Below are 12744 nucleotides of genomic sequence, written 5' to 3' on the forward strand. Positions count from 1 at the left end.
ACGCCTGTAATCCTAGCACTCTGGGAGGCTGAGGCAGGTGGATCACGAGGTCAAGAGATCGAAACCATCCTGGCCAAAATGGTGAAAACCCCGTCTCTACTAAAAATATAAAAATTAGCTGGGCGTGGTGGCAGGCACCTGTAATCGCAGCTACTCAGGAGGCTGAGGCAGGAGAATCGCTTGAACCCGGGAGGCAGAGGGTGCAGTGAGCCAAGATTGCGCCATTGCACTCCAGCCTGGGCGACAGAGCCAAACTCCATCTCAAAAAAAAAAAAATGACACATAAAGCTTAGATATTTTAATTAACAGGAAGGCCCCTTTTAATCTACGCAGGATTTGTTGGTTTTTTTCTTAGCTTAAAAGCCAGTGTGCAGTCCCCTACTTTCCCTGTTAGTATTTAGTAGAGTCTGCCTCTCCTCTCCTCCACTGGATACTTGGAGGGCACAAATATTCTTCTTCTCTGAGATACAAGCACCTGGCATAGGCCTGGCACAGAGTAGGCATTTAATACATGTTTGTGGAAAGTGGGAAGAAAGAAAACCAATAGGAGAAAAAAAAAAGCCAATAGGAGGATGAATCTGAAATTGTTCTTCTGCATTTCTCCTGTTTATTACCACTGCAAAAGGCTTCACCACAAGCCCAGCCAGGGACTTGGAGGGGAAAGGGAGAGAATGCCCAAAGCTTGATCAATAGGCTCTTTCCACATAATTACATAAATCTAAACCCAGCCGCTTGCTCATCCTCCCGCCAAGAAGAAACAGACAATGTAGACACCGTCCCTTAGAAAAGAACTGAGAGGAAACAAAGCAGGCCTTGCCTTTTCGTCCTGGTACAGCTTGTTGACGCTCTCCAGCTGGAAGTTGTGGCTGGACTGGATTTTGTCAAGCTGCTCCCGCTGCTTCTCCAGCTCTCCCTGGAACTCGTTCTTCTTCAGCTCCACGGCGCCTCTCTCCGCAGCCGCCCTGCGGACCCTGCCTTCCAGCTCCATGATCCGTGTCTACAAGGAGACCATGGCATTAGGGCTGATGCCAAGTTACCTGAGGAGCCTGGACCACCTGAGCGCCCTCCACAAAGACCACCTTGGGGCCCAGGGCCAGCACCAGTCTCATACACACAAGTGCCCAAGGCTGTGTTTTAAGTCAACTGGACAGAAGCTGGAGCGGTTTCTTCTGGAAAAAATGGTCTCTGTCAGTGTAAGTGAAGGAAGGCTCTGTGCACCCACACCACACTTCCCACTGGGTTTTTGTGAGGCTTAAATGTGCTAAGTGCATAGAATGCCTCATGCTTTACCTGGCATGAGATGATGCTCAAATATTTAGTTCTTCTTCGCTGCTAACAAAGCACTTAACAACTCTTTAGCAGATACAATTTCTGAAAACAGATTCAGTTCTCCAACTCCAGACAAGCAGACCTCATCTGCCCAGAGAACAGGAACTCCCGTGGAAGCTGAGACACAGGGAGTACAAGCCCAGGAGGGTAAGTGTGAGAACAGGACAGAGCACAGACGGGCTGGGGTGCCACGGCTAAGCCCATGCAGGTTGGAATCCCTGCTCCACCTCAACCTCTTGGTGCCTCAGTCTGACCCCCTGTGAAATGAGGAAAGTCAAGTCCCAACCTTGTAGGGTTTGTGCACAAAAGGAGATAATTTGTATAAAGTATTGTGAAAGAGAAATTATTCTGACATTCATTAAAATGGTAAGAAAGACTATTCAAAACGATTGCAATAGGAGAGGGAAATTGTGCTCAATACCGAACACATCAAAGACAGCTAGGGATTTATAGCCAACGAGCACAGTGCGGGGAGTCAGTGGATGGAAATCGCCCCCAGAGTAGGGGGATTCTTGCTAAACTGGCCTAACAAGATTCTTGCTAAACGCAGGCCAAGGACTTAGACAGCAAGGGTAGGGATAAGGAACTTGGTCAAGGATCAGGGGTAGAAGGATGGCTTAGTGGGATCCTTTGCTAGGACTGGGCTGGGCAGGCCAAAGACAGGCAGTGAGAGTTGGGACGTGCCAAGCTCAAGGCCTAGTCAAGAAGACGGCTCAGAAGGGCCCGACTCAAGTTCAATCAAGAGGAGCGTCTTTGTCACTGCTCAGCGCTGTACCTGACCCATGACTGCACCGGTAAATGAGGAAGTTAAAATTATTATTATCGTTAAGTGATGAAGATAAAGATTGGTACCTTTAAAAACATATTTCTTACACCCATCATCCAAGCACACTTCCAATACTACTCTTCGATATCTTGTGCGCCAGAGGACCGCAAACAACGGACTATGGCCAGTGTACGTAAGCAAGCTGTCTTCCCAGAACCACCCCAGCAGCTCAAATGAATGCTGTTAACTCACAGGAAAGGCAGGGAGGGATACCACAACTGCAATCCTACACAACCACAGAGGGGACCTCTCCCACCCAAAGCTGCTTGGGGTCTGGCCCAGGGCTGTGGGGGTGTGCAGAGCCCTAAACTCACCTTACAAGCATGTGCCCTGCACAAAACGCCCTGGCTGGCAATAAACAACAAACCCCTGGGACCCCATCATAACAAACAAAACATAAACATAAAATAAACATAACAATAAAGAAAACAAAACACCTGGAGGTCCACGCTCCGGGAGCTCGCAATCCAGTAGTTGAAGCCCAAGACGATGATGCAGGCCACCAGGGCGGCCAGCACGAGGGGCGGAGACTTCATGCTGCGACGCCCGTTTCCGAAGCCCATCATCTCAAAATCAGCGCTGAGAATCTGCCAAGTAAAAGCAAATAAATAAACATCAATACTAGTATTATCATCTCCGAAGCAGACTGTATCATCCTTACAACCAAGAGGAAAGGGGTCTTGCCAAGAAGCGTGGGCTGGTAGTTTCTCCTTGACGTGCAAAGCTGTCAAGGGAGAAGAGTATGTGAATGGCACGCACAGAGCCCATGGTGCTGTGCACCCAGGGCAGTGTGGCCAGTTCCCAGACAGGCTCGGAGGAGCAGGCACCGCCCCGAAACCTGCCACAGATTAGCTCGAGACCTGGGGCAAGACATGATTCCTCTTACACTTCAGATTCCTCCCTTGTAAAATCATTACCATACTCACCTTCCTGGCATAGTTTGAGAATTAATCATTTCTGTAAGCAGCAATGTTTGAGAAGTAATCATTTCTGTAAACACCAATAACAAATATTAAGTGCTTCCGCATCATATTAGAAAGAGTATATTCCTCATTACTCCTCAGAGAGAGCTTTTTGCTTTGATTCCTAACAAGGGAGGTTTTTTTTTTTTACCCTTGACAGGATTACTAATGACACCCAATTAAAGCATTTCTCAAGCAAAGCAGGAAACCCATTCTGGAGGTGAATGTGAACTCCCCCCATGTACATCATTATTCAGGCACAGCCCTGGCTATAGGAGTGTCTCCTCCTTCATGACACACAACGGAAGTGGGAGGTGTGCCATCTGCCTGAAGTCACCAGGAAAAATGTGTTCCATCTTAGGATCTGAGGTGGAAACAAGGCATTCACTCCATGCCAAACGAGAGCACCTTCTTTTGAACATTCATTTCTCACTTTAGGGACCGTATCTGTGCAACTGCTGCATTGTACATCTCATGTTAGGAAAAACAGTGCCTCTGTGTGAGAGCTACAGAGTGCACAAAAATACAGCTTAGAAGAAAGATGCCATAAATTTTGTTAATGGGCTTCAATTCAAAGCCAGGTCTGCCTGGATGCAAGCACTGGTCTCCAGGAACAAGGAAAGTAGACTTTTCCAAATGGCTTTTCCCGAGCCTGATAAAACAGAACCTTATCAGAGTGAGCGTGGCTGCACTGCAACAAACAGCCTTTGAGCACAGAGAGCCTTTTACACCAGGGGTGTCTAGCAACAGAGGAAAGGGGATGGTGGGCAAAAAAGACAAGGGACGGGGAAGGAAGAGGATACCACCAAGGATTCACCTGCAAAACCCAATTCTCACCAGTGAGAACATGGGAGAACTCATCCTCACCCTATGGTCTTTTCAGGTGGGTCATCAAAAGGCTTCCTTTTTCTTAACAGCTAGCTACTAGTACGGGGGCCTGCCAGGGGATAAAGAAGCAATCTAGCCAAATCATCTAAAATAAAGCACCCCCAGAATTCCCATGGGTGGAAATTCTGACCTGTGCTCATGTCTTACCAGCTTCTGGCCTCTCAGGATGAAAGGGGAAACAACGTTTTTCTTTCAATTATCAGCTGATATCAGCAAGCACTGAATATACTCAAGGAGCATAAGCTCAGAAATAAGAAACTTCTAGAAGATTCTACAGATCGGCTAAAAATGTGTCTCCATGGTCCTATCGTATCTCATTTTGATCACAAGAGTCTCTTTTTTGACTCTTAAACTTTTTAAAATTTTTGTTTATTTATTTTAGAGACAGGGTCTCTGTCGCCCAGGGTGGAGTCAGTCGCGCAATTGTGGCTCACTGAAGCCTCAAACTCTTGGGCTCAAATAATCCTCCTGCCCTCAACCTCTCAAGTAGCTGGGACTACAGACATGGGCCACCATGCCCAGCTAATTTTTTAAAACAATTTTTGTACAGACAGGGTCTCACTATTGCCTAGGTTGGCCTCAAATTCCTGACCTCAAGTGATCCTCCCATCTGGGCCCCTCAAAGTACTGGGATTACAGGTATGAGCCAGTGCACCCAGCCTCAGTGATTTTTTTTTTTTTTTTTTTTTTTTGAGACGGAGTTTCGCTCTTGTTTTCCAGGCTGGAGTGCAATGGTGTGATCTCAGCTCACCACAACCTCCGCCTCCCAGGTTAAAGCGATTCTCCTGCCTCAGCTTCCCGAGTAGCTGGGATTACAGGCATGCACCACCACAGCCAGCTAATTTTGCATTTTTAGTAGAGACGGGGTTTCTCCATGTTGGTCAGGCTGGTCTGGAACTCCCAACCTCAGGTGATCCGCCTGCCTCATTCTCCCAAAGTGCTGGGAATACAGGCATGAGCCACCGCGCCCAGCTAACCTTGTTTTTAAAATATAAAAGTACAAATACAAGAGGGGGTGGCGGGGACCTTTCCAAATGGCTTTTGTTAAGGAAAAAATAGGAAACTACACACAGTAAAGTATAAATTGGTCAGGTGCAGTGGCTCATGCCTGTAATCCCAGCACTTTGCGAGGCCAAGGCAGGTAGATGGCCTGAAGTCAGGAATTTGAGACCAGCCTGGCCAACGTGGTGAAACTCCATCTCTACTAAAAATACAAAAGCAGCCAGGCACGGTGGCACATGCCTGTAGTCCCAGCTACTCAAGAGGCTGAGACAGGAGAAAAGCTTGAACCCAGGAGGCGGAGCTTGCAGTGAGCCAAGATCACACCACTGCACTCCGGCCTGGGCGATAGAGCGAGACTCTGATTCAAAAAAAAAAAAAAAAAAAAAAAAGGATAAATTACATCCCCCTCATCCTACTCCAAAGGAAAGGGATAACATTTTCTAACATCTGGGTCCTTCTGTTCCAGTGGTCCTCAACACTCAAGGGGCATCAGCATCACCTGGGACACTTTTTTTTTTTTTTTGAGATGGAGTCTCTCTCTGTCGCCCAGGCTGGAGTGCAGTGGCGTGATCTAGGTTCACTGCAAGCTCCGCCTCCCAGGTTCATGCCATTCTCCTGCCTCAGCCTCCCGAGTAGCTGGGACTACAGGCACCCGCCACCACGCCTGGCTAATTTTTTGTAGTTTTAGTAGAGATGAAGTTCCCCCCTGTTAGCCAGGATGGTCTCGATCTCCTGACCTCGTGATCTGCCCGCCTCGGCCTCCCAAAGTGCTGGGATTACAGGCATGAGCCACCGTGCCCAGCCTGACACTTTTTAAAATATCAGTACCTGGGCTCCACCACTGCATTTCTTTTCTTTCCTTTTTTTTTTTTCTTGAGACAGGGTCTCACTCTGTTGCTCAGGCTGACACACTCACTCTGTCGCCCAGGCTGAAATAGCTGCCTAGTGGTGTGATCCCAGCCTCAACTTCCTGGGCTCAAGTGATCCTCCCACCTCAGCTTCCCCAACTTCCTGGGCTCAAGTGATCCTCCCACCTCAGTTTCCCAAGTAGCTGGGACTACAGGTGTGTGCCACCACGCCCAGCTAATTTTTTCTATTTTTGTAAAGACGGGGTCTCACTATGTTGCTCAAGCTGGTCTCAAACTCCTGGGCTCAGTGATCCACCCACCTCAGCCTCCTAAAGTGCTGGGAGTACAGGCGTGAGCCATCACACCTGGCCCCCACCCCTGCATTTCTAATTCAATGGGGTTTAGGGCAAGGCCCGGATATTCGTATTTTTTAACCTCCCCAGGTGATTCATATGTATAGCCGCTATTGTAGATATTTCTAGATGCATATATAAGCATCAATATATTTATTTTAATCCAAACAAGATCACACCATTCACACTCTTCTGTAAATGCTGTGTATTTCTTAGTAACACATCTTGCCTCCCCTTTTTTAGTAGCACATTATGGTTTGCTCCATTCTTTTCAAAGGGCTGAATAGGGCACCACTGTGTGCCAAGATCTGCTTAACTGATCTCCTACAGAGAAATAGTCAAGGTTTTCCAGGCTTATTTCCAACAATGCTACCATAAACAACCTTACACAGCTGTCCCTCAGTATTCACTGGGGATTGGTTCCAGGACCCCCTGAGGACACCAAAAGCCAAGGATGTTCAAGTCTCTTATATAAAATGGCATAATATGTGAATCCAACCCAGGCACATCCTCCTCTAAGCTTTAAACCATGTCTAGATTACTTATAATACTTAGTACAATATAAATGCTATGTAATTAGCTGTTAAGCCATATGTTTAGGAACTAATCACAAAAAAAGTCTATACATGTTCAGTACAGATGCAACCACAGTAGGCCTAACTAATTTTTGTTTGTTTTTCTGAGATGGAGTCTTGCTCTGTCACCCAGGCTAGAGTGCAGTGGCACGAACTTGGCTCACTGCAACCTCCGCCTCCCAGGTTCAAAGGATTCTCCCATCTCAGCCTCCTGAGTAGCTGGGATTAGAGGTGGCCACCACCACACCCAGCTAGTTTTTTTTGTACTTTTAGTAGAGACAGTGTTTCACTATGTTGGCCAGGCTGGTCTCGAATTCTCGGCCTCAAGTGATCTGCCTGCCTCGGCCTCCCAAAGTGCTGGGATCATGGGCGTGAGCCACCATGCCCAGCCAGGCTTAAGTACATTTTGAACAGCTAGTTTAATCTGCAGATGTGGAAGTGTACATCCATCTCTGTGTTTACAAACTCTTACCTATGTGTACCGTCCCTTATTCACAACTTCGAAATCCAAAACGGTCTCTAAAAACTCAGAGAAATTTTTAAAAACTTTTCCAGCAACAAAACCTGAACTGAGATCAAGGTCTGATCAGAACTTATCTGAAGCTACTTATAGTCTTTATCTTCCTCCTTTCATGTGAATGCTCATACGTTTCACTGCAGAAAGATGAGTGTTTGAGCATGCGGTGCTGTCCTAGATCCTCCTGGGGCTGTCACATAATATATAATAAATGCCCAATGTTATCTGAATTCTGAAAAAAGTCCTGAGTTCCAAACCTAGCTGGCCTCAAGGAGCTTGAGATGAACCAACAGTGAGCTTACTGTTGTGAGGCACTGCTCAATACAGGGGCTCGTATCAGCTTTGGGGGCATTATCATCCCCATTTTGCAGGAGATGAAATAAATCACATCTCTGTGGATCTATTTCTGGGTCAAAAATGTATGTTTTTAATATTGATAGAGCTTCTCTCTTCCAAAATAGTTGGCAAATTACAAAGGGAAAAACAGTTCTATTACATGAAGAATTCTGGCAGATGCCACCTTAGCCACATGTTCAAGCTTGGTATCCCTGATAATGAGGCACATCGACATCACATACCCCCTGATATGGTGCACTAGGAGGGCACGGCACCTCTACAGTCTCCTGCCAGGGATACATAACCTCAGTCTTATCAGGAGAAAATTCAGAGGAAGTCAATGCGTCAGACATTCTATAAAACACTTGGCCAGCACGGTTAAAAAGATACTACCAAGGTTAATCTCTTAATTTTGATAAATTCTGTGGTTAAGGGGAAACAGGGTAAAGGGTATATAGGAACTACATGTACTATTTTCCAACCCTTCCTTAAGTCTAAACTATATAAAAAATTATTTGATAGATCTTAACCATATCCAAAACAGGTCCAACCTGTCAAATGCATGAGCCCCTTGAACCTTCTAGTTAAATATTAATATTTTAAAAATTTCCTTCCTTTCGCTGGGCACGGAGGCTCATGCCTGTAATTCCAGCACTTTAGGAGGCCGAGGCAAGCGGATCACGAGGTCAGGAGTTCAAGACCATCCTCACCAATATGGTGAAACCCCATCTCTACTAAAAATACAAAAAGTAGCCGGGGGTGGTGCTCACCTGTAGTCCTAGCTACTCGGGAGGCTGAGGCAGAAGAATCACTTGAACCCGGGAGGCAGAGGTTGCAGTGAGCCGAGATCGCGCCACTGCACTCCAGCCTGGGGGCGACAGAGTGAGACTCTGTCCCAGAAAAACAAACAAAAAGACAGTTAGGCCTACAAAAAAAATTTTCCTTCTTTTCATATAGAGGTTTTAATCACAATCTTCTGCAGCAGGAGAATGCCTGTTTTCCGACACGGTAACATAGAAAACAAACTTTTTAATGCCTGACAATCTCATTAGTGATATTTTCAAGCACATTAATTATGAGTACAAATGAGTGTCTTTTCATTTACTGGCCATCTGCATGTTCATTTTGGTGAAATGCCTCTTCATATTCTTTGCCCAATTTTAAACTGGGGTGTTCACCTTATTGATTTGCTAAAGCTCTTTGTCTATTAAAGGTAAACCAATCTTTGGTCCTTCATTTGAATAATTTTTTTTTTCAATTTTTCATCTATTCTTTTACTTTACAGAAATTTTGCCCAAAGTTTTTGTTTTTTTTTTTTTTTGAAGGTTCTACTTTTTTTTTAAAATTATACTTTAAGCTCTGGGATACATGTACAGAACGTGCAGGTTTGTTACATAGGTATACCTGTGCCATGATGGTTTGCTGCACCCATCAACCCCTCACCTACATTTAGTTACTTCTCCTAATGCTTACCCCTCCCCTAGTCCCCCACCCCACCGCAGACCCTGGTGTGTGATGTTTCCCTCCCTGTGTCCATGTTTTCTCATTGTTCAGCTCCCACTTATGAGTGAGGGCATGTGGTGTTTGGTTTTCTGTTCCTGTGTTAGTTTGCTGAGAATGATGGTTTCCAGCTTCATCCATGTCCCTGGCAAAGGACATGAACTCATTTATGGCTGCATAGTATTCCATGGTGTATACGTGCCACATTCTCTTTATCTAGTCTATCACTGATGGGCATTTGGGTTGGTTCCAAGTCTTTGCTATCGTGAACAGTGCCGCAATAAACATACGTGTGCATGTGTCTTTATAGAATGATTTATAATCCTTTGGGTATATACCCAGTAATGGGATTGCTGGGTCAAATGGTATTTCTAGTTCTAGATCCTTGAGGAATCACCACACTGTTTTCCACAATGGTTGAACTAACTTACACTCCCACCAACAGAGTAAAAGCGTTCCTATTTCTCCACATTCTCTCCAGTATCTGGTTTCCTGACTTTTTAATGATCACCATTCCAACTGGCGTGAGATGGTATCTCATTATGATTTTGATTTGCATTTCTCTAATGACCAATGATGATGATCTTTTGTTCATATGTTTGTTGGCTGCATAAATGTCTTCTTTTGAGAAGTCTCTGTTCATATCCTTCGCCCAGTTTTTGATGGGTTTTTTTTTTCTTGTAACTTTAAGTTCTTTGTAGATTCTGGATATTAGCCCTTTGTCAGATGGACAGATTACAAAAATTTTCTCCCATTCTGTAGGCTGCCTGTTCACTCTGATGATAGCCTCTTTAGCTGTGCAGAAGCTTGTTAGCTTAACTAGATCCCATTTGTCTATTTTGGCTTTTGTTGCCATTTCTTTTGGTGTTTTAGTCATGAAGTCTTTGCCCATGCCCACGTACTGCCTAGGTTTTCTTCTAGGGTGTTTATGGTTTTAGGTCTTATGTTTAAGTCTTTAATCCATCTTGAGTTAATTTTTGTACAAGGTGTAAGGAAGAGGTCCAGTTTCAGTTTTCTGCATATGGCTTGCCAGTTTTCCCAACACCATTTATTAAATAGGGAATCCTTTCTCCATTGCTTGTTTTTGTCAGTTTTGTCAAAGATCAGATGGTTGTAGATGTGTGGCATTCTTTCTGAGCCCTCTGTTCTGTTCCATTGGTCTATGTATCTGTTTTGGTACCAGTACCATGCTGTTTTGGTTACTGTAGCCTTGTAGTACAGTTTGAAGTCAGGCAGCATGATGCCTCCAGCTTTGTCTTTTTGCTTAGGATTGTCTTGGCTATATGAGCTTTTTTTGGTTCCATATGAAATTCAAAGTTTTTTTTTTTAATTCTGTGAAGAAAGTCAATGGTAGCTTGATGGTGATAGCATTGAATCTATAAATTACTTTGGGCAGTATGGCCATTTTCACGATATTGATTCTTCCAATCCATGAGCATGGAATGTTTCTCCATTTGTTCGTGTCCTCTCTTATCTCTTACTTCCTTGAACAGTGGTTTGTACTTCTCCTTGAAGAGGTCCTTCACATCCCTTGTAAGTTGTACTCTTAGGTATTTTATTCTCCTTGTAGCAATTGTGAATGGGAGCTCATTCATGATTTGGCTGTTTGTCTATTAGTGTATAGGAATGCTTGTGATTTTTGCACATTGATTTTGTATCCTGAGACTTTGCTGAAGTTGCTTATCAGCTTAAGGAGATTTTAGGCTGAGACGATGGGGTTTTCTAAATATACAATCATGTCATCTGCAAACAGGGACAATATGACTTCCTCTCTTCCTATTTGAATACATTTCTTTCTCTTGCCTGATTGCCCTGGCCAGAACTTCAAATACCATGTTGAATAGGAGTGATGAGAGAGGACATCCTTGTCTTGTGGCAGTTTTCAAAGGGAATGCTTCCAGCTTTTGCCCATTCAGTATGATACTGGCTGTGGGTCTGTCGTAAATAGCTCTTATTATTTTGAGATACATTCCATCAATACCTAGTTTATTGAGAGTTTTTAGCATGAAGAGGTGTGGAATTTGATCGAAGGCCTTTTCTGCATCTACTGAGAGAACCATGTGGTTTTTGTCATTGGTTCTGTTTATGTGATGGATTACGTCTACTGATTCATATGTTGAACCAGCCTTGCATCCCAGGGATGAAGCTGACTTGATTGTAGTGGATAAGCTTTTTGATGTGCTGCTGGATTTGGTTTGCCAGTATTTTATTGAGGATTTCCCCATCGATGTTCATCAGGGATATTGGTCTGAAATTTTCTTTTTTTGTTGTGTTTAGGCCAGGTTTTGGTATCAGGATGATGCTGGCCTCATAAAATGAGTTAGGGAAGAGTCCCTCTTTTTCTATTGTTTGGAATAGTTTCAGAAGGAATGGTACCAGCTCCTCTTTGTACCTCTGGTAGAATTTGGCTGTGATTCCGTCTGGTCCTGGGCTTTTTTTGGTTGGTAGGCTATTAATTACTGCCTCAATTTCAGAACTTGTTATTGGTCTATTCAGGGATTTGACTTCTTCCTGGTTTAGTCTTGGGAGGGTTTATGTGTCCAGGAATTTATCCATTTCTTCTAGATTTTCTAGTTTATTTGCATAGAGGTGTTTATAGTATCCTCTGATTTTAGTTTGTATTTCTGTGGGATCAGTAGTGATCTCCCCTTTACCATTTTTTATTGTGTCTATTTCAGCCTTCTCTCTTTTCTTCTTTATTAGTCTGGCTAGCAGTCTATCTGTTTTGTTAATCTTTTCAAAAAACCAGCTCCTGGATTCGTTGTTTTTTTTGAAGGGGGTATATATATATTTAGGATAGATAGCTCTTCTTGTTGCATTGATTGCTTTACCATTATGTAATGCCCTTTTTAAATGTTTGTTGGTTTAAAGTCTGTTTTTTCAGAGGATTGCAACCCCTGGTTTTGTTTTTTTTTTTTTGTTTTTTGTTTTTTTGCTTTCCGTTGCTTGGTAATATTCTTCCATCCCTTTATTTTGAGCCTATGTGTGTCTCTGCATGTGAGATGGGTCTCCTGAATACAGCATACCTATGGGTCTTGACTCTATCCAATTTGCCAGTCTGTGTCTTTTAATTGGGGCATTTAGCCCATTTACATCTAAGGTTAATATTGTTATGTGTGAATTTGATCCTGTCATTATGATGCTAGCTGGTTATTTTGTCCATTAGTTGATGCAGTTTCTTCATAGTGTCGATGGTCTTTACAATTTGGTATGCTTTTGCAGTGGCTGGTACTGGTTTTTCCTTTCCATATTTAGTGCTTCCTTTAGGAGTTCTTGTAAGGCAGTCCTGGTGGTGACAAAATCTCTCAGCATTTGCTTGTCTGTAAAGGATTTTACTTATCCTTCACTTATGAAGCTTAGTTTGGCTAGATATGAGATTCCGGGTTGAAAATTCTTTTAAGAATGTTGAATATTAGCCCCCATTCTCTTCTGGCTTGTAGGGGTTCTGCAGAGAGATCTGCTGTTAGTCTGATGGGCTTCCCTTTGTGGGTAACCTGACCTTTTTCTCTGGCTGCCCTTAACATTTTTTCCTTCGTTTCAACCTTGGTGAATCTGACAATTATGTGTCTTCAGGTTGCTCTTCTCGAGGACTATCTGTGGTGTTCTCT

At 43.9% G+C, this 12744-nt stretch overlaps 1 protein-coding gene across 4 annotated transcripts in view; it reads right to left on the bottom strand.

The window, feature by feature from the left end:
* GOLM1 (golgi membrane protein 1) overlaps positions 1 to 12744 on the bottom strand; it is an 86670-nt gene that overhangs the window by 63654 nt on the left and 10272 nt on the right. For all 4 annotated transcript variants that reach the window (XM_019033629.4, XM_019033631.4, XM_063696505.1 and 1 more), the window contains exons 2-3: positions 2593 to 2742; positions 818 to 997 (exon numbers count right to left, since the gene is read on the bottom strand). In XM_019033629.4, coding sequence (XP_018889174.3) covers positions 818 to 997; positions 2593 to 2721 — 309 coding nt within the window. In that variant the 5' untranslated portion in view covers positions 2722 to 2742. The remainder of the gene's footprint in view (positions 1 to 817; positions 998 to 2592; positions 2743 to 12744) is intronic.

Source organism: Gorilla gorilla, chromosome 13 (assembly GCF_029281585.2).
Source record: "Gorilla gorilla gorilla isolate KB3781 chromosome 13, NHGRI_mGorGor1-v2.1_pri, whole genome shotgun sequence".
NCBI classification, from domain to species: domain Eukaryota; kingdom Metazoa; phylum Chordata; class Mammalia; order Primates; family Hominidae; genus Gorilla; species Gorilla gorilla.